Below are 22,662 nucleotides of genomic sequence, written 5' to 3' on the forward strand. Positions count from 1 at the left end.
CGCAGTTTATTTCTATAATTCAAATGAAAATCGCGCCTAAAATTGGTTTACATTTTCTTACTCATCTTACTATATGAGCAACTATACAACATATTTTGGAATATGAAGCACTAATAACATCATTTGAAGCATTTTGGAGAACTCCCTTATCATTGTTTCATTTGTTCTTGTTATTTTGTGCAGTTCGAAATACGCATTTGTTTTTGTCCTTAGGAACCTGAAAGCTCAGTTGGCAGCCTCGTTGGAGGAGGAGGAGCGAGTTTTGAGAGAGAGTCACCAGCAGTCACTGGCACAGCTGCGAGAAAAACTGAGAAAAGACCTGGAGAGCAAGGAAAATGAGTGCAAGTGAGTTGCAAGTTATCGAATCAATTAGAAGTCCCTTAAAGTCGCAACGCACTGGAACCGTCGAAAAACTCGACACGCTTATTTGTATGTCAAAGCTTTCTCGTGTATATGCGTGCATGTTGCTTTCATGTCTAACCTCTGAAGTCTAACCAAATATTCTTAGGGTTCTTTTTTGTTTGGGACTTAGTCTGGTTAAAGAACGTTACTTTTACCTTTTATCCAACGAGACTAAAAGTACAAGTAATGTTTATAACAGTTTTACTGGACTATCCATCCTTCTACTGCTCTCCTGAGCATTAGTTTTTGATCATTTCCAAAACAACACAATTTATTCCTGTAATAACAATAATATATAGCTAGAACGATTCCACCAATTTGCTTACTTGTGCAAATAATTTGAAAAGAAAATAGGCTCTTTAAAAACTTTGATCGGGAATTTATTTTACCTGATTGTTGACAGAAGTTAACGTAAAAATCTGCAAATATTCTTGTTAATAGCCGCCGTCAGCCTCTCAACGGCTCTTCTTTATACGCTCTCTTTTATGCAATTCAATTCGAAGAGGCTTTATGGTTTTCTGTTTTTAATTGCTCTTGAACGAAGTTCATAGCAATTATTGTAAACGGGTGTCTTTTGCTTGACAATTTTGCCTTTTCGAGTGAATTTTACGCTATTGAATTTTTGCGTTTCGCGTGATCTAAAATTCTCTCTCAATCACAATTTCAAGCAGCTGAACACAATTGGCGGCAATTTAATATTAAAAGTCAAATGAAAAGTGCGCCGAAACTGCTGCCATTTTTTACTTTAAATCTTCATAGTGATATATGTGGTTATTTGAAGCCCACTATTGAACTTCTTAGTCACATAAAGGCTCCCCCCGACTGAAGCAGGCTGAAATTCATTAGAGCTCCCAGTAGTCGTTCGAGAGCAATTCTTCCGACGTTTAGGCGATTATGTTTTTTGATAAGTGAGCGAGCAAGAAAACCGGAAAATCAGGGAGTCAATAAAGTTGTTTCAGTGAACAAATTTGAATAGCAGACAGAAGAGAGTGTTTTTTGTTCATGCCTTCTTTTGAAACACCGAGAAATGTAGGTATGAAAAATTTTTTGCTAAGCGAGCATTTTTTTATTCACGTGCGGCTTTTTAAAGCTGCTTTTGTTTTTTCAAACTTCTTACTCTGAAATGTTATTTCAGACTAAAGTAATAGTTTCCAGTTTGTTTTGATAGCGTTTTGATGGTTTTTATTAATTAAAGGGAGTTTTGCACTACTTTGAATGTTTTTCAACTAAATCTCCGGTTTTAAGGCTATTTTAGCGATTTATGACCCATTACTGTATTTTATTTCTTTCACTTGTTGCTAAATGTCAGCTCAATGCTGGTGGGCAGTCTCTACTACAAATTATACACAGTTTCTTTCTTTGGTACCAAGCCATTTTTTCTTTGAATTTCGACGAAAAATTTTACATTTTTGAAATTCGTAACGCTTTATTTTTTCGCTTTATTTCAAAATTAGAGATGTTTTTGTGCATATTTTGTCTTGTTCGAATTTGTGTAAGCAATGAAATTGTCTCGACTACTTGAAATATTGTTTTCGTTTTGTATTTGTATTTGTACAGATTCAAAAAAGTTTGATTTTTTGTTTGTTGCAATTATATTATTTCTGTCGGTCCTTTTTTATGCAATTTTTCGCTTTGTTGCACCCTCATCAGACCCCCGGTGCAGCCCCCCCCCCCTCCCCCGTGGCTAGCTACCGATGAACAACCGCTCGCTAAAACACGCAAATTTATATTAATTTTCACAAATTTTTTCAGGCTTATGTTTGTCATTTTTTCAGTCTTAAGTTTTATCAGCCTTAGGTGTCAAAGAACGTCCTCTATGGTTTGATATTAGTTTACTGCTTAGTTTCTAGTAGTAGTGGAGTGTTTTCATCATTTCAAATATTTAGCAATTTGACAAAACGTGCAATTTTGTTGACATTTATTTTTCATTATTCACGTCTTTCCGGACGCAGGAGCCAGAAAACTGCCTTAAAGGTTTGATAATAAGTTACTTAAATATGTTTATTTGCCAGCGAAGTTTTAAACTTTTCATTATCACAAAGTTTAGCAATTTTTTTTTACAAAACTTGCATTTTTTTCATTTTTGAATTTTTTAAATCGATTTTTAGGTTTTTCCATCCTCAAGAGCCACATAACCTCCTCGTGAGTTTGATACTAGGCTACTGCATAGTTTCTAGATGTAATGGAAAGTTTTTCAAGATCGAAAAATTATTTAATCCCGAATTTAAGCAATTTTTGAAATATTTGCAATTTCAGATTTTTAATCTTTTTGAATTTTTTTTAAAATTTTTTTGGCTGCCGGAACCTAGTGACCTCCTAAAATTTTTGATAATAACTGTCGCCAAGTTTCTAGAGCTAATGGAATGGTTATCAATATTTTATTGACTCCAGCTTTATCAGTTTTTTGGTAAAATTTAAATTTTAGAATTTTTTGAAAAATTATTATATTCCATGTTTATGGACCTTTATGAGCCAGTGAAATTATTTAAAAATTGAAATAGGGATGGGTTCTGATAGTCTCCTGGAACAATGAAACTGTTTTGAAGAATTTAATATCTTGAATTTCAGCAAGATTTTGCTAAAGTTTGCGATTGTTTTCAAAATTTTTGATTATTTTTGTCCTTTTCTGAGTTTAACGATCATTTCTAGCCAACGGAACTTTTTATGTCTTGCAGATGGGCTACCTAATAGAAATCCAGAGAAAAAAGTAGTTTTGAACATTTTATTTCACTGAGAAATCTGGAAACTTTTCTTTTAATTTTGCAGTATTTTGCAAGTTTTTAAATTACCAAATTTTCTATTAAATTTTTTTTACTAACAAGGCTAAAAAACTAAAAGTTGCAGAGTCGAATCAAGCCAAAGCTAACCTCACTAAACCGTGGCTAGCTGCTGATGAAGCCAACGGCTCCCCGATTGTGTTCGGGGGCAATTCGCCCGACGTTAGTCGGTTATGTTTTTTTTTGTATAAATTACTTTTTAGTTATATTTTTTTCAATCAAGATAGTGTTTTCTCTTCTGTTGATGCGCACTGCCATCAGAAACTGTTCACACATATTCATGATTTTTGAAGTCAAATTGGAGTCGTGATTTTGGTCACACTAAAACATGAAGTGGAACGAAAAAGCGGCATGACAATTTTTTGCTCTAATTTTCTAGTTCAATGAATAAGCGGTGTTTGAACAAAATTTTGCTTCCTCGCTAGAGGTTTTTTCGCTTTGATTTTTACCGTTCTTTCAATTTTTGCTGGAATTTTTTTCTAATCAGTTTTCCCAATCAAGTTATAGTACCTTCTATGTCTTTAAATCTTAATAGTGATATATGTGGTTATTTGAAGCCCACTATTGAACTTCTTAGTCACATAAAGGCTCCCCCGACTGAAGCAGGCTGAAATTCATTAGAGCTCCCAGTAGTCGTTCGAGAGCAATTCTTCCGACGTTTAGGCGATTATGTTTTTTGATAAGTGAGCGAGCAAGAAAACCGGAAAATCAGGGAGTCAATAAAGTTGTTTCAGTGAACAAATTTGAATAGCAGAGAGAAGAGAGTGTTTTTTGTTCATGCCTTCTTTTGAAACACCGAGAAATGTAGGTATGAAAATTTTTTGCTAAGCGAGCATTTTTTCATTCACGTGCGGCTTTTTCAAGCTGCTTTTGTTTTTTCAAACTTCTTTGTCTGAAATGTTATTTCAGACTAAAGTAATAGTTTCCAGTTTGTTTTGATAGCGTTTTGATGGTTTTTATTAATTAAAGGGGTTTTGCACTACTTTGAATGTTTTTCAACTAATTCTCCGGTTTTAAGGCTATTTTAGCGATTTATGACCCATTATTGCATTTTATTTCTTTCACTTGTTGCTAAATGTCAGCTCAATGCTGGTGGGCAGTCTCTACTACAAATTATACACAGTTTCTTTCTTTGGTACCAAGCCATTTTTTCTTTGAATTTCGACGAAAAATTTTACATTTTTGAAATTCGTAACGCTTTATTTTTTCGCTTTATTTCAAAATTAGAGATGTTTTTGTGCATATTTTGTCTTGTTCGAATTTGTGTAAGCAATGAAATTGTCTCGACTACTTGAAATATTGTTTTCGTTTTGTATTTGTATTTGTACAGATTCAAAAAAGTTTGATTTTTTGTTTGTTGCAATTATATTATTTCTGTCGGTCCTTTTTTATGCAATTTTTCGCTTTGTTGCACCCTCATCAGACCCCCGGTGCAGCCCCCCCCCCCCCCCCCCCTCCCCGTGGCTAGCTACCGATAAACAACCGCTCGCTAAAACACGCAAATTTATATTAATTTTCACAAATTTTTTCAGGCTTATGTTTGTCATTTTTTCAGTCTTAAGTTTTATCAGCCTTAGGTGTCAAAGAACGTCCTCTATGGTTTGATATTAGTTTACTGCATAGTTTCTAGTAGTAGTGGAGTGGCTTCATCATTTCAAATATTTAGCAATTTGACAAAACGTGCAATTTTGTTGACATTTATTTTTCATTATTCACGTCTTTCCGGACGCAGGAGCCAGAAAACTTCCTTAAAGGTTTGATAATAAGTTACTTAAAAATGTTTATTTGCCAGCGAAGTTTTAAACTTTTCAATATCACAAAGTTTGGCAATTTTTTTTTTACAAAACTTGCATTTTTTTCATTTTTGAATTTTTTAAATCGATTTTTAGGTTTTTCCATCCTCAAGAGCCACATAACCTCCTCGTGAGTTTGATACTAGGCTACTGCATAGTTTCTAGATGTAATGGAAGGTTTTTCAAGATCGAAAAATTATTTAATCCCGAATTTAAGCAATTTTTGAAAATATTTGCAATTTCAGATTTTTAATCTTTTTGAATTTTTTTTAAAATTTTTTTGGCTGCCGGAACCTAGTGACCTCCTAAAATTTTTGATAATAACTGTCGCCAAGTTTCTAGAGCTAATGGAATGGTTATCAATATTTTATTGACTCCAGCTTTATCAGTTTTTTGATAAAATTTAAATTTTAGAATTTTTTGAAAAATTATTATATTCCATGTTTATGGACCTTTATGAGCCAGTGAAATTATTTAAAAATTGAAATAGGGATGGGTTCTGATAGTCTCCTGGAACAATGAAACTGTTTTGAAGAATTTAATATCTTGAATTTCAGCAAGATTTTGCTAAAGTTTGCGATTGTTTTCAAAATTTTTGATTATTTTTGTCCTTTTCTGAGTTTAACGATCATTTCTAGCCAACGGAACTTTTTATGTCTTGCAGATGGGCTACCTAATAGAAATCCAGAGAAAAAAGTAGTTTTGAACATTTTATTTCACTGAGAAATCTGGAAACTTTTCTTTTAATTTTGCAGTATTTTGCAAGTTTTTAAATTACCAAATTTTCTATTAAATTTTTTTTACTAACAAGGCTAAAAAACTAAAAGTTGCAGAGTCGAATCAAGCCAAAGCTAACCTCACTAAACCATGGCTAGCTGCTGATGAAGCCAACGGCTCCCCGATTGTGTTCGGGGGCAATTCGCCCGACGTTAGTCGGTTATGTTTTTTTTTGTATAAATTACTTTTTAGTTATATTTTTTTCAATCAAGATAGTGTTTTCTCTTCTTTGATGCGCACTGCCATCGGAAACTATTTATTCCAGATGGTGCTTTTTAGATGTCGGAAAGACATCTGCGAGTTGTTTCTGGAATTCTTCCGGCTATGTTTTTTCAGATCTGTTCACACATATTCATGATTTTTGAAGTCAAATTGGAGTCGTGATTTTGGTCACACTAAAACATGAAGTGGAACGAAAAGGCGGCATGACAATTTTTTGCTCTAATTTTCTAGTTCAATGAATAAACGGTGTTTGAACAAAATTTTGCTTCCTCGCTAGAGGTTTTTTCGCTTTGATTTTTACCGTTCTTTCAATTTTTGCTGGAATTTTTTTCTAAACAGTTTTCCCAATCAAGTTATAGTACCTTCTGTCTAATTTTTTGTTTAGTCAATGAAAGTTCTTTGAATTGTAGGTGAGGACTTGTCCTGCTATGTTTTTTAAGTGTTCGGACTTTTCTCAACTGAATGGATTTTAATTTCTTTCACGCATTGAACTACGCAATTCAACGTTTGCTCGCCAAATAATACTTTAACGCTTAGAAAAATTTGTAAATTTCTATCTCTTATTTTTTTCTTTTTCAATCCCAATATTCGTCAAGCGGGTTTAAGTTTTTGGACAGGAAACTTAATTGTGTCATTTACAGTCGCGAAGCAGAGGAGCGAATTGTGGCGCTTCAGAAAGAAGTTGACCTAATGAAGGCTGAGGAGAGTCGGAAGTTGGAGCAGGAGAGGGAGGAACACCTCAAAAAGTTGAGAGACAAGTTCCCAGACTTCGAGACAGAGAGGGCCAGGATTTTGGCAGAAGAGGGGCCCAAGTACGAGACTATGAAGACAAAAATCGAGAACGAGGTCAGTGTTACATTATTCATTTTGCGCGCTAAAAATTCTCGACACAAAGTTTTTTATAGCTGCGAAGCTGTAAGCTGAGCGTAGCTATATTGCGGTGCTCTTGGTTTTTTACAATTCAAAGAATTTGAATTGTATTGGGGCGCTGTCCTTTTTTTTTAAGATCTGTTCACACATTTTCATGATTTTTGAAGTCAAATTGGAGTAGTGATTTTGGTCACGCCGAAACAGGAAGTGGAGCGAAAAAGCGAGTGGTTTTGCGGCGTGAAATTTTTTCGCTCTAAATTTAAAGTAGAGTGAGAAAACGGTGTTTGAACAAAAATTCGCTTTCTCGCTAGTGGTTTTTTGTTCACATGCGGCAATTTCACTTTGATTTTTACTGTTTTTTCGATTTTTTGGATCGGATTTTTTTCTAAATGGTTTTTCCAATCCATTCATAGTCCGTTCTAGGTCTAGTTTTCTGTTTAGTCAATGAAAATTCTTTGAATTGTACGTCAGGACTTGTCCTGCTATGTTTTTTTGTTTCGTCGTCTGACGCTCTTTTTTCGTTTTACATTTGTTCACACAGCAAAGCTGAAAAAGTCAAATTTTCTGAATGACTTCTTCCTCTCACTAACGGCATTTGCGCGTGTGACGTCATTCCTCACTTGCTTTAGCCAAAGGTTTTAGATTATTTGCGTGATTAGATTTTGATCATACGTGACTTACCTCACTCAATAAAATGACTTTTGCACTTTAAAACTTAAGTTTAATTTGAATTTGTTGAAGGTCAAAGGAACTCATATGTGCAGTAAAGGTCCCTAATAAAAGGCTTCTGTGGAATGAATTTTAACAAGCTTTATTAATTCATCGCTGAATGTTTTTTAGCCTAGTTTTCTGAGCGGCGTCGATTTTTTTTTCAATTTAGATCTGTCTGTTTCTATCTCTATTATATGGCACGCAGGTCTATTCCTTCGCAGCTATTCCGGCAATCTGCCGGCTATGTTTAAAGATATTTTTTAGCCATGGTCCTTTATTCTTGCAGTGTTTCGTCAGAACGATGTACCTTCAGAACGTCGAAAGGTACATGTACTTATTATGCTAACTTTTTATATTCTTTTAGTGGAAAGAGCGATTGGAGAGGCGTGAACAGGAGTTGAAAGAAGACTTTGACAGAAGTCAGAAAAGGCTTGTTGAAAAGTACGAACGAGACAGAAAAGAAAAAGAAGACGAGCATGAGCTTAAGGTGAGAAAATTTCATTTTCAGTCTTTGATAAAGACAGTCAATTTTTTTTATAGCTGCGATAGCTAAAAATGCAATTATTCATTACCTCAAAGCGATAGCTGGGACTCTTATTGGCGTTCGCTTGGTTGTTTACAGTTCAAAGATATTGAGTTGTATTGAGTCGCTGTCTAATTTGCGACTCGAAGAGCATTATTGGAGAAGTCTTCTTTAAATAATTCTCTGGTGTGAAATTGATATAGGAAGCGGAACGGGTGAAAATTGTTTTACAGCTGACAAATTCTAAAAAGTGTAACGAAGTGTTTTTCCTGCGGTTAAGTTTTTTTGCTTTTCAGAATTGTTTTCTGCCTTAAGGATTTGAATAGGCCATATACTAATAATTTTAGGGTTGCTTTAAGTGCTTTTTGAAGTTTGTTGGTACAATAAATGAGTTTTAAGCCAATAAAATTTTCTATGTATCAAGCTTTAAGGCTAATTTAGCAATATTTGTCCCTGAATTCCATTTTATTTTATCTCTTGGGAACTTAATTTACATCATAAGCTTGTAGGTATTTTAATTTACAAGTTTATTAATTGCTCTCAAAAGAAGTTTGTAGCAATTTAGTCCCGTTGTCTAATGCGTTTTTTGCTTAACCAATTTTTCGTCTGACCCTTTTGACCTTTCGCCCTGTAAAACAGGATAAACAGGTTTCGCCCGGAGGGGTTTCAGTTGCTGAGCAGTTCTCTTTGAGCCTTACTAGTCTCTAAGTATGCGATTCAATGAAACTTTTTTGGAGAAGTGAAATCATGGTATGTAAGTCGGTTCTTAGAGTTTGAGACCTAATGCCGTACCTCCCTCCATTGTCTGTTTAATAGCAGCGAAGCGATTGTGGCTATTATTGTTGACATCTTGTTTTTTTTAATTTGTCTCCATCGACAATTTTTGCGACCTGAGTTAGAATTGACTTTCAATGACTTCAGTGACTTCTTATGCTTTGCAGTAAAAATTTGTGTGCGTGACGTCATTTCTGCTTTTGGGTCAGTTGCTTGACTTACCTCACGCAAAAAATGTCTTGCACTCAATGAACTTGATGAACTTTTACTAGTTAAAGATCAATAGTGTGCATCTAAGTAGTGCCAAACTTATATGCCCTAATTCATGAGTTTTTGATAGCGAATATCAATTTTGAAAAAAGCCCTTTAAGGTTTTTCCATATAGAGGGTATATGTCTCAAACAAATGATGACAGTCCAAATCTAGCGCAAAAAGACTAGTGGTCTTTTAAAGGCTGGTATGCAATCTAACAGAAGATCTATTAAGAACTTTTTTCCGGGTTTTGGTCGGAAAGTTGCTTTTTGCAGTCATTTTGGAATTGAAAGCCAATTTTAAATTTTGCCCGTTATGTTTCCGTTGCCCAGTTCTCTCTTTCGACACGATGTTATTTCATTGTGTCAATCGGTAATAATTTGTTGTAAATTAACTGTTTTCTGTGGTCTTTTGCCATCACGTCAAGATTAATTTTGTCAGATGTTTGTCTCATATTGGTTTTCCTAATATTGTTTTGATTGATTATTGTAATTCATCCGGCCATTTTCTCTTATGATCTGTTGATACATTTTCATGATTATTTATGTCAAAATGAATGGACAGTTTTTGTTCCCCGAAAAAGGAACCGCAGCGAATAAGAAAGTGGTTTTGTGACGTGGAATGTTTTACTCTTTCTCTAAACTTTTGCACTCTTGCTCTCACTTTTTCTAAACGGCTATCATTGGGGACATCGTGTTTTTTTAACTTGTTCACTCCTTCAATGATTCTTGCGACCATTTACTTTTTCACTGACTTCAGTGACTATTGCTTTGCAGTTAAAATTTGTGTGCGTGACGTCATTTCTGCTTCTGGGTCAATTGCTTGACTTACCTCACTCAAAAAATGTTTTTTGTACTCAATGAACTTTATGAACATTTGCTAGTTAAAGATAAATAGTGTGAATCTAAGTTGTGCCAAACGTATATGCCCTAATTCATGAGTTTTTGATAGCGAATATCAATTTTGAAAAAAGCCCTTTAAGGTTTTTCCATATAGAGGGTATATGTCTCAAACAAATGATGACAGTCCAAATCTAGCGCAAAAAGTCTAGTGGTCTATTAAAGGCTGGTAAGCAATCTAACAGAAGATCTATTAAGAACTTCTGAGTTTTGGTCGGAAAATTGCTTTTTGCAGTCATTTTGAAATTGAAAGCCAGTTTTGTTTTAAGTTTGCCCGTCATGTTTCCGTTCCCCCGTTTTCTCTTTCGACACGATCTTGTTTCATTGTGTCAATCGATAATAATTTGTTGTAAACTAACTGTTTTCTGTGGTCTTTTGCCATCACGTCAAGATCAATTTTGTCAGATGTTTGTCTCATATTGGTTTTCCTAATATTGTTTTGATTTATTATTGTATTTCATCCGGCCATTTTCTCTTATGATCTGTTGTTACATTTTCATGATTATTTATGTCAAAATGAATTGACAGTTTTTGTCCCCCGAAAAAGGAAGTGCAGCGAATAAGAAAGTGTCTTTGTGACGTGGAATGTTTTTACTCTTTCTAAACTTTTGCACTCTTTTGCTCTCACTCTTTTTCTACGGCTATCATTGGGGACATCGTGTTTTTTTTAACTTGTTCACTCCTTCGATGATTCTTGCGACCATTTAATTTTTCACTGACTTCAGTGACTATTGCTTTGCAGTTAAAATTTTTGTGCGTGACTTCATTTCTGCTTTTGGGTCAATTGCTTGACTTACCTCACGCAAAAAATGTCTTCTGCACTCAATGAACTTGATAAACATTAACTAGTCAAAGATCAATAGTGTGAATCTTAATTGTGGCAAACGTATATTCTCTAATTCATGAGTTTTTGATAGCGAATATCAGTTTTGAAAAAAGCGCTTAAGGGTTTTTCCATATAGAGGGTATATGTCTCAAACAAATGATGACAGTCCAAATCTAGCGCAAAAAGTCTAGTGGTCTATTAAAGGCTGGTATGCAATGTAACAAGATCTATTAAGAACTTTTTTCCGAGTTTTGGTTGGAAAGTTGCTTTTTGCAGTCATTTTGGAATTGAAAGCCAATGTTTTTTAAATCTTGCCCGTTATGTTTCCGTTGCCCCGTTTTCTCTTTCGACAGGATGTTATTTCATTGTGTCAATCGATAATAATTTGTTGTAAATTAACTGTTTTCTGTGGTCTTTTGCCATCACGTCAAGATCAATTTTGTCAGATGTTTGTCTCTTATTGGTTTTCCTAATATTGTTTTGATTGATTATTGTAATTCATCCGGCCATTTTCTCTTATGATCTGTTGATACATGTTCATGATTGTTTATGTCAAATTGAATTCACAATTTTTGTCCCCCGAAAAAGAAAGTGCAGTGAATAAGAAAGTGGTTTTGTGACGTGGAATGTTTTTACTATTTTTATAAACTTTTGCACTCTTTTGCTCTCACTTTTTCTGAACGGCTATCATTGGGGACATCGTGTTTTTTTAACTTGTTCACTCCTTCGATGATTCTTGCGACCATTTATTTTTTCACTGACTTCAGTGACTATTGCTTTGCAGTTAAAATTTGTTTGCGTGACGTCATTTCTGCTTTTGGGTCAATTGCTTGACTTACCTCACGCAAAAAATGTCTTTTGCACTCAATGAACTTGATGAACATTTACTAGTTAAAGATCAATAGCGTGAATCAAAGTTGTGCCAAACGTATATGCCCTAATTCATGAGTTTTTGATAGCGAATATCAGTTTTGAAAAAAGCCCTTTAGGGTTTTTCCATATAGAAGGTATATGTCTCAAACAAATGATGACAGACGAAATCTAAAGGCTGGTATGCAATGTAACAGAAGATCTATTAAGAACTTTTTTCCGGGTTTTGGTCGGAAAGTTGCTTTTTGCAGTCATTTTGGAATTGAAAGCCAATTTTTTTTAGATTTTGCCCGTTATGTTTCCGTTGCCCCGTTTTCTCTTTCGACACGATCTTATTTCATTGTGTCAATCGATAATAATTTGTTGTAATTTAACTGTTTTCTGTGGTGTTTTGCCATCACGTCAAGATCAATTTTGTCATATGTTTGTTTCATATTGGTTTTCCTAATATTGTTTTGATTGATTATTGTAATTCATCCGGCCATTTTCTCTTATGATCTGTTGCTACATTTTCATGATTGTTTATGTCAAAATGAATTCACAATTTTTGTTCCCCAAAAAAGGAACTGCAGCGAATAAGAAAGTGGTTTTGTGACGTGGAATGTTTTTATTCTTTTTCTAAACTGTTACACTCTTTTGCTCTCACTTTTTCTAAACGGCTATCATTGGGGACATCGTGTTTTTTTTAACTTGTTCACTCCTTCGATGATTCTTGCGACCATTTAATTTTTCACTGACTTCAGTGACTATTGCTTTGCAGTTAAAATTTATGTGAGAGACGTCATTTCTGCTTTTGGGTCAATTGCTTGACTTACCTCACGCAAAAAATGTCTTTTGCACTCAATGAACTTGACGAACCATTACTAGTTAAAGATCAATAGTGTGAATCTAAAATGTGCCAAACGTATATGCCCTAATTCATGAGTTTTTGATAGCGAATATCAGTTTTGAAAAAAGCCCTTTAGGGTTTTTCCATATAGAAGGTATATTTCTCAAACAAATGATGACAGTCCAAATCTAGCGCAAAAAGACTTGTGGTCTATTAAAGGCTGGTATGCAATGTAACAGAAGATCTATTAAGAACTTTTTTCCGGGTTTTGGTCGGAAAGTTGCTTTTTGCAGTCATTTTGGAATTGAAAGCTAATTTTAAATTTTGCCCGTTATGTTTCCGTTGCCCCGTTTTCTCTTTCGACATGATGTTATTTCATTGTGTCAATCGATAATATTTTTTTGTAAATTAACTGTTTTCTGTGGTCTTTTGCCATCTCGTCAAGATCAATTTTGTCAGATGTTTGTCTCATATTGGTTTTTCCTAATATTGTTTTGATTGATTATTGTAATTCATCCGGCCATTTTCTCTTATGATCTGTTGATACATTTTCATGATTGTTTATGTCAAAATGAATTGACATTTTTTGTCCCCCGAAAAAGGAAGTGCAGCGAATAAGAAAGTGTCTTTGTGACGTGGACTGTTTTTACTCTTTTTATAAACTTTTGCACTCTTTTGCTCTCACTTTTTCTGAACGGCTATCATTGGGGACATCGTGTTTTTTTAACTTTTTCACTCCTTCGATTATTCTTGCGACCATTTACTTTTTCACTGACTTCAGTGACTATTGCTTTGCAGTTAAAATTTGTGTGCGTGACGTCATTTCTGCTTTTGGGTCAATTGCTTGACTTACCTCACGCAAAAAATGTCTTTTGCACTCAATGAACTTGATGAACATTTACTAGTTAAAGATCAATAGTGTGAATCTAAGTTGTGCCAAACGTATATGCCCTAATTCATGAGTTTTTGATAGCAAATATCAGTTTTGAAAAAAGCCCTTTAGGGTTTTTCCCTATAGAAGGTATATGTCTCAAACAAATGATGACAGTCCAAATCTAGCGCAAAAAGACTTGTGGTCTATTAAAGGCTGGTATGCAATGTAACAGAAGATCTATTAAGAACTTTTTTCCGGGTTTTGGTCGGAAAGTTGCTTTTTGCAGTCATTTTGGAATTGAAAGCTAATTTTAAATTTTGCCCGTTATGTTTCCGTTGCCCCGTTTTCTCTTTCGACACGATGTTATTTCATTGTGTCAATCGATAATAATTTTTTTGTAAATTAACTGTTTTCTGTGTTCTTTTGCCATCTCGTCAAGATCAATTTTGTCAGATGTTTGTCTCATATTGGTTTTTCCTAATATTGTTTTGATTGATTATTGTAATTCATCCGGCCATTTTCTCTTATGATCTGTTGATACATTTTCATGATTGTTTATGTCAAAATGAATTGACAGTTTTTGTCCCCCGAATCAGGAAGTGCAGCGAATAAGAAAGTGTCTTTGTGACGTGGACTGTTTTTACTCTTTTTCTAAACTTTTGCACTCTTTTGCTCTCACTTTTTCTGAACGGCTATCATTGGGGACATCATGTTTTTTTAACTTGTTCACTCTTTCGATGATTCTTGCGACCATTTACTTTTTCACTGACTTCAGTGACTATTGTTTTGCAGTTAAAATTTGTGTGCGTGACGTCATTTCTCCTTTTGGGTCAATTGCTTGACTTACCTCACGCAAAAAATGTCTTTTGCACTCAATGAAATTGATGAACATTTACTAGTTAAAGATCAATAGTTTGAATCTAAATTGTGCCAAACGTATATGCCCTAATTCATGAGTTTTTGATAGCGAATATCAGTTTTGAAAAAAGCCCTTTAGGGTTTTTCCATATAGAAGGTATATGTCTCAAACAAATGATGACAGTCCAAATCTAGCGCAAAAAGACGTGTGGTCTATTAAAGGCTGGTATGCAATGTAACAGAAGATCTATTAAGAACTTTTTTCCGGGTTTTGGTCGGAAAGTTGCTTTTTGCAGTCATTTTGGAATTGAAAGCTAATTTTAAATTTTGCCCGTTATGTTTCCGTTGCCCCGTTTTCTCTTTCGACACGATGTTATTTCATTGTGTCAATCGATAATAATTTTTTGTAAATTAACTTTTCTGTGGTCTTTTGCCATCTCGTCAAGATCAATTTTGTCAGATGTTTGTCTCATATTGGTTTTTCCTAATATTGTTTTGATTGATTATTGTAATTCATCCGGCCATTTTCTCTTATGATCTGTTGATACATTTTCATGATTGTTTGTCAAAATGAATCGACAGTTTTTGTCCCCCGAAAAAGGAAGTGCAGTGAATAAGAAAGTGTCTATGACGTGGACAGTTTTTACTCTTTTTTATAAACTTTTGCACTCTTTTGCTCTCACTTTTTCTGAACGGCTATCATTGGGGACATCGTGTTTTTTTAACTTGTTCACTCCTTCGATGATTCTTGCGACCATTTACTTTTTCACTGACTTCAGTGACTATTGCTTTGCAGTTGAAGTTTGTTTGCGTGACGTCATTTCTGCTTTTGGGTCAATTGCTTGACTTACCTCACGCAAAAAATGTCTTTTGCACTCAATGAACTTGATGAACATTTACTAGTTAAAGATCAATAGTGTGAATCAAAGTTGTGCCAAACGTATATGCCCTAATTCATGAGTTTTTGATAGCGAATATCAGTTTTGAAAAAAGCGCTTTAGGGTTTTTCCATATAGAGGGTATATGTCTCAAACAAATGATGACAGTCCAAATCTAGCGCAAAAAGTCTAGTGGTCTATTAAAGGCTGGTATGCAATGTAACAGAAGATCTATTAAGAACTTTTTTCCGAGTTTTGTTTGGAAAGTTGCTTTTTGCAGTCATTTTGGAATTGAAAGCCAATGTTTTTTAAATTTTGCCCGTTATGTTTCCGTTGCCCCGTTTTCTCTTTCGACACGATGTTATTTCATTGTGTCAATCGATAATAATTTGTTGTAAATTAACCGTTTTCTGTGGTCTTTTGCAATCACGTCAAGATCAATTTTGTCAGATGTTTGTCTCATATTGGTTTTCCTAATATTGTTTTGATTGATTATTGTAATTCATCCGGCCATTTTCTCTTATGATCTGTTGATACATTTTCATGATTGTTTATGTCAAATTGAATTCACAATTTTTGTCCCCCGAAAAATAAAGTGCAGCGAATAAGAAAGTGGTTTTGTGACGTGGAATGTTTTAACTCTTTTTATAAACTTTTGCACTCTTTTGCTCTCACTTTGTCTGAACGGCTATCATTGGGGACATCGTGTTTTTTTAACTTCTTCACTCCTTCGATGATTCTTGCGACCATTTACTTATTCACTGACTTCAATGACTATTGCTTTGCAGTTAAAATTTGTGTGAGTGACGTCATTTCTGCTTTTGGGTCAATTGCTTGACTTACCTCACGCAAAAAATGTCTTGCACTCATTGAACTTGATGAACATTTACTAGTTAAAGATCAATAGTGTGAATCAAAGTTGTGCCAAACGTATATGCCCTAATTCATGAGTTTTTGATAGCGAATATCAGTTTTGAAAAAAGCCCTTTAGGGTTTTTCCATATAGAAGGTATATGTCTCAAACAAATGATGACAGTCCAAATCTAGCGCAAAAGGACTTGTGGTCTATTAAAGGCTGGTATGCAATGAACAGAAGATCTATTAAGAACTTTTTTCCGGGATTTGGTCGGAAAGTTGCTTTTTGCAGTCATTTTGGAATTGAAAGCTTATTTTAAATTTTGCCCGTTATGTTTCGGTTGCCCCGTTTTCTTTTTCGACACGATGTTATTTCATTGTGTCAATCGATAATAATTTGTTGTAAATTAACTGTTTTCTTCGGTGTTTTGCCATCACGTCAAGATCAATTTTGTCATATGTTTGTTTCATATTGGTTTTCCTAATATTGTTTTGATTGATTATTGTAATTCATCCGGCCATTTTCTCTTATGATCTGTTGATACATTTTCATGATTGTTTATGTCAAAATGAATTGACAGTTTTTGTCCCCCGAAAAAGGAAGTGCAGCGAATAAGAAAGTGTCTTTGTGACGTGGACTGTTTTTACTCTTTTTCTAAACTTTTGCACTCTTTTGCTCTTTTTTTCTAAACGGCTATCATTGGGGACATCGTGTGTTTTTAACATGTTCACTCCTTCGATGATTCTTGCGACCATTTACTTTTTCACTGACTTCAGTGACTATTGCTTTGCAGTTAAAATTTGTGTGCGTGACGTCATTTCTGCTTTTGGGTCAATTGCTTGACTTACCTCACGCAAAAATTGTCTTTTGCACTCATTGAACTTGATGAACATTTACTAGTTAAAGATCAATAGTGATAATCCAAGTTGTGCCAAACGTATATGCCGTAATTCATGAGTTTTTGATAGCGAATATCAGTTTTGAAAAAAGCCCTTTAGGGTTTTTTCATACAGAAGGTATATGTCTCAAACAAATGATGACAGTCCAAATCTAGCGCAAAAAGACTAGTGGTCTATTAAAGGCTGGTATGCAATGTAACAGAAGATCTTTTAAGAACTTTTTTCCGGGTTTTGGTCGGAAAGTTGCTTTTTGCAGTCATTTTGGAATTGAAAGCCATTTTTTTTTAGATTTTGCCCGTTATGTTTCCGTTGCCCCGTTTTCTCTTTCGACACGATCTTATTTCATTGTGTCAATCGATAATAATTTGTTGCAAATTAACTGTTTTCTGTGGTGTTTTGCCATCACGTCAAGATCAATTTTGTCAGATGTTTGTCTCATATTGGTTTTCCTAATATTGTTTTGATTGATTGTTGTAATTCATGCGGCCATTTTCTCTTGTGATCTGTTGCTACATTTTCATGATTGTTTATGTCAAAATGAATTCACAATTTTTGTTCCCCGAAAAAGGAACCGCAGCGAATAAGAAAGTGGTTTTGTGACGTGGAATGTTTTTACTCTTTTTCTAAACTTTTGCACTCTTTTGCTCTCACTTTTTCTAAACGGCTATCATTGGGGACATCGTGTTTTTTTAACTTCTTCACTCCTTCGATGATTCTTGCGACCATTTACTTATTCACTGACTTCAATGACTATTGCTTTGCAGTTAAAATTTGTGTGAGTGACGTCATTTCTGCTTTTGGGTCAATTGCTTGACTTACCTCACGCAAAAAATGTCTTGCACTCATTGAACTTGATGAACATTTACTAGTTAAAGATCAATAGTGTGAATCTAAGTTGTGCCAAACGTATATGACCTAATTCATGAGTTTTTGCAAACAAATGATGACAGTCCAAATCTAGCGCAAAAAGACTAGTGTTCTATTAAAGGCTGGTATGCAATGTAACAGAAGATCTATTAAGAACTTTTTTCCGGGTTTTGTTCGGAAAGTTGCTTTTTGCAGTCATTTTGGAATTGAAAGCCAATTTTTTTAAGATTTTGCCCGTTATGTTTCCGTTGTCCCGTTTTCTCTTTCGATACGATCTTATTTCATTGTGTCAATCGATAATAATTTGTTGTAAATTAACTGTTTTCTTCGGTGTTTTGCCATCACGTCAAGATCAATTTTGTCATATGTTTGTTTCATATTGGTTTTCCTAATATTGTTTTGATTGATTATTGTAATTCATCCGGCCATTTTCTCTTATGATCTGTTGATACATTTTCATGATTGTTTATGTCAAAATGAATTGACAGTTTTTGTCCCCCGAATCAGGAAGTGCAGCGAATAAGAAAGTGTCTTTGTGACGTGGACTGTTTTTACTCTTTTTCTAAACTTTTGCACTCTTTTGCTCTCACTTTTTCTGAACGGCTATCATTGGGGACATCGTGTTTTTTTAACTTTTTCTCTCCTTCGATTATTCTTGCGACCATTTACTTTTTCACTGACTTCAGTGACTATTGCTTTGCAGTTAAAATTTGTGTTCGTGACGTCACTTCGGCTTTTGGGTCAATTGCTTGACTTACCTCACGCAAAAAATGTCTTTTGCACTCAATGAACTTGATGAACATTTATTAGTTAAAGCTCAATTGTGTGAATCTAAGTTGTGCCAAACGTATATGCCATAATTCATGAGTTTTTGATAGGGAATATCAATTTTGAAAAAAGCCCTTTAAGGTTTTTCCATATAGAGGGTATATGTCTCAAACAAATGATGACAGTCCAAATCTAGCGCAAAAAGACTAGTGGTTTATTAAAGGCTGCAATGTAACAGAAGATCTATTAAGAACTTTTCCAGGTTTTGGTCGGAAATTTGCTTTTTGCAGTCATTTTGGAATTGAAAACCAATGTTTTTTAAATTTTGCCCGTCATGTTTCCGTTGCCCCGTTTTCTTTTTCGACACGGTCGTTTCATTGTGTCAATCGATAATAATTTGTTGTAAACTAACTGTTTTCTGTGGTCTTTTGCCATCAAGTTAAGATCAATTTTGTCAGATGTTTGTCTCATATTGGTTTTCCTAATATTGTTTTGATTGATTATTGTAATTCATCCGGCCATTTTCTCTTATGATCTGTTGATACATTTTCATGATTATTTATGTCAAAATGAATGGACAGTTTTTGTCCCCCGAAAAAGGAAGTGCAGCGAATAAGAAAGTGATTTTGTGACGTGGAGTGTTTTACTCTTTTTCTAAACTTTTGCACTCTTTTTCTTTCACTATAAATGGCTATCATTGGGGACATCGTGTTTTTTCACTCGTTCTCTCCTTCGATGATTCTTGCGACCATTGACTTTTTCAATTACTTCAGTGACTATTGCTTTGCAGTTAAAATTTGTGTGCGTGACGTCATTTCTGCTTTTTGGTCAATTGCTTGACTTACCTCACGCAAAAAATGTCTTTTGCACTCAATGAACTTGATGAACATTTACTAGTTAAAGATCAATAGTGTGCATCTAAGTAGTGCCAAATGTATATGCCCTAATTTTTGAGTATTAGAGTCCCCTGACTATTTCCCGGTTATTTTCCGCCATCACCTCAAGATCAATTTTGTCAGATATTTTTCTCATTCTGGTTTTCCTAATTTCGTTTTAAATTTTTTTTAATTCGTCCGGCCATGTTATCTTACGATCTGTTGATACATTTTCATGAGTTTTTAAGTAAAAATTAAGTGACGATTTTTTTCACCAGAAAAGGAAGTGCAGCAAATAATAAAGTAGTTTTGTCACCTTGAATGTTTTCACTAGAGTGAGAAAAGGGTGTTTAAACAAAAATTGGCTTTCTCGCTTGTGGTTTTTGGTTCACATGCAATTTAATTTGGATTTTTTACTGTCTTTTTCTATATTTTTAATTGCCGCAAGACGATAGCGGCTATTATTGGGGAGATCGTGTTTTTTTCATTCGTTGTCTCCATCGATGATTCTTGCCACCATTGACTTATTCAATTACTTTATTGACTACTGCTTCGCAATTAAAAATTGTGTGCCTGACGTCGTTTCTTCTTTTAGGTCAATTGCGTGACGTACCTCAATCAAATTGATTTTGAACTTTTGCCAATTAATGATCAATAGTGTGCATCTAAGTAGTGCCAATCGTATATGCCCTAATTCCCGAGTATTAGAGTCCTGACTTTTCGATCTCAAGTTAATTTTGGTAAAATCTCTTAGGGTTTTTTCCGTATACAGCGTATGTATCCTAAAAATGGCAGAGTTATGGGAATCAACGGCGGCTATTTTCCAGCAATCTGCCGGGTATGTTTCAGGCTTTTCCTTATAGAGCGTATGTGTCTCATAAAAATGACAGTCTGAATCTAAACCAAAAAATCTAGTGGTCTTTTAAAGGACTGGTGGTCAAACTGTCTAGCTTATTTCGTTAGTTGTTTTATTTCCGTGGAAGGCCACAAGCCTCTGTCGCGGCTATTTTCCCGCAACCTGCCGGCTATTTTCATTAGATTTGCTCCAAAATGATTTCCAATCCATTCTTAGCTCATTCTAGATCTAGTTTTCCTTTTTTGACAAAATTTCTTTAATTTTCCTGTCAGCGCTTTTTCGTCAAGATTTTTGTTACGACCATAATATGACGTCACGATAACCTTAATTTTGCTTTTTGTTTGTTCCCTCCTGACGTTTCGAGCGAGTTGCGTAATGACATTATTTGTCACATTTAATGGAGCGAGTTTTGGTTCATTTTCTGTGATGAAGTTTTCGTTCACATTTGACTTTCCGCACTCTCAAAAATGACTTTAACCTAATGAGGGAGTGTCTCAATTTAATTGAAATTAATAACATAACCGGAAGTTTTCCGAAAACGACCCGAAGTAGAATATTGACTAACCTCACTGACATGACGCTCCTCCTTTATTATTTTATACATTTTAAAAACAATAATAGGAAAATAATCCTGAAAATTAATTAACGAAAACTCATAAAGCATCTGAAAACAATTTCTTTACAAGTTGCTACTGCAAAACAACTATTGGCAACAGACCTTGGCAATCATTATATTCAAAAACTGAATAATTCGTCTGCTCACGAACACAACACCTGGCAGATATATCTTAAACAACAATAAAAAGACAAAGAACCAAAATAACCTGAAAAAAATTTGTTTTACTTACTCAGTGAAAACTGAGCTGTCCGAGTTCAATTGTCACTTCATTGTACCTACTTACTCTCTAGAATCGCTTTTGATTAAAAATTAATAAAACGCTGGAAGAATAAAATTGAAAGTAATCGGCAAAAAACTTTAAAAAACTGACAAAATTTGGCAAAAATTAACTCAATTTTTCAATTTTTTTGAACAAAATTAACTGAATATCAATTAAAGTGAGAGATGACAAAAATTGCTAGAGCGAATGATTTGAACCACAAAACATGCAATAGAAAATTGAAGAAGAACACAAAAATGGCTGAAAAAGCATAAAACAAGGCAAAATGGTAAAAAAAAATGAGTAGCTAAAAAATGACACTTATAATGTAATATCTCCATCAAATGGTCCAAAAAGATGCCAATTGCACTTATACGAGTTTAGATAATTGAAGGCAACATCTTTGATTGGAAAAAATTGGAGTTGAACCGAAAAATTGCTTGGAGAAAGCCGCATGTGACCAAAAAAATTCTCTCGCTTAGTGAAATTTTTTCCTCATCTACTTTTCTCGTCTCTCTCTCTCTCTCTCTCTCTCTCTCTCTCTCTCTCTCTCAAAAAAGTCACATGAACGAAAATCCGCTCTCTCGTCAGCAATTTGAACTAAGCACTTCTGGCCTAGGTTTTTACGCATTTCACTTTCTGTTTAAAATACATTCAAGAAAATTACCGATCAAAAAAAGCAATAGTCCTCTTCGAGTCGCAATGAGAGCGGCTAATAGAAGCAGAAATAAGTTATACAAGTTCTCAATCAAAATATAACATCTCATGAATTAATAAAGAGAAGAGAAATTTCTCTTCTGTGAGTTTAATGATATTTTGAGACTGCAGATCTACAATGCTATCGCGGCTGTTCTGGCAATCTGCTGCTAGTTTCGGGCCATCTTCAAGTTTATAAATGACATCTGTCCTGTTCTTTCACAGATTTTTGTCTTTACAATGGTTGATACATTGCCAATTAATTCCTTTTTCTTGTAACAACTTGGTCAACTGGAAATCGTATAATTAATGCTTGAATAAATTCTGGGGATGTTTAGCAAGTGATTGCAGGCTGATTATCCTGGATGTGTTTAAGCTAGTGCTACGTGTAATGTGCTGCCTAGGAGTTTGTGCAACGCATTAGATTTCTCGGTTGCATTGGTTTTAGATAGCTGACCTACAACTAGATTTGGAAAAACGGATCCGGGCTGAGAAAGAAAAGAGGGAAGTCAAGTTTCAGAACTCAATGATTGAGTTGAGAGCCAAACACAATGGCGAAATAGACGAGTTAGAGGAGAAGGTTGGTTTCCCTCTAGAGTGTTTTTTCGCTCGCTTTGGCGATTGGACTTTCCGTCAAAGGAAACGAGATAAAATGGTAAATCCCACGGGCATTAGGTTGCTATGTAACTAACTCTATTTTAGAGGCCTAGTAGGCTCTAAATGTGAGGCTGACAGAATACCCCCGGCCCACTTCGCCAATTAAGTTTAGTGCTGCAAAGCTTTTTAGTCTTGTAGTTTTTAATAGCCGCGAAGCGATAGCGAGGCTATTATT

The 22,662-nt window shown here is 34.6% G+C and overlaps 2 protein-coding genes across 2 annotated transcripts in view; both read left to right on the forward strand.

Moving 5' to 3' along the window:
• The window catches only part of LOC142337845 (centrin-3-like), a 447,449-nt gene that overhangs the window by 341,181 nt on the left and 83,606 nt on the right, over nt 1-22,662 (forward strand). The window lies entirely within an intron of this gene.
• Nucleotides 1-22,662, forward strand: part of LOC142337842 (uncharacterized) — an 89,281-nt gene that overhangs the window by 18,240 nt on the left and 48,379 nt on the right. The window contains exons 5-8 of the mRNA XM_075387393.1: nt 214-345; nt 6,613-6,817; nt 7,917-8,039; nt 22,279-22,410. Coding sequence (XP_075243508.1) covers nt 214-345; nt 6,613-6,817; nt 7,917-8,039; nt 22,279-22,410 — 592 coding nt within the window. The remainder of the gene's footprint in view (nt 1-213; nt 346-6,612; nt 6,818-7,916; nt 8,040-22,278; nt 22,411-22,662) is intronic.

This window comes from Convolutriloba macropyga, chromosome 4, assembly GCF_964194025.1.
Source record: "Convolutriloba macropyga chromosome 4, txConMacr16.3, whole genome shotgun sequence".
NCBI lineage: Eukaryota > Metazoa > Xenacoelomorpha > Acoela > Convolutidae > Convolutriloba > Convolutriloba macropyga.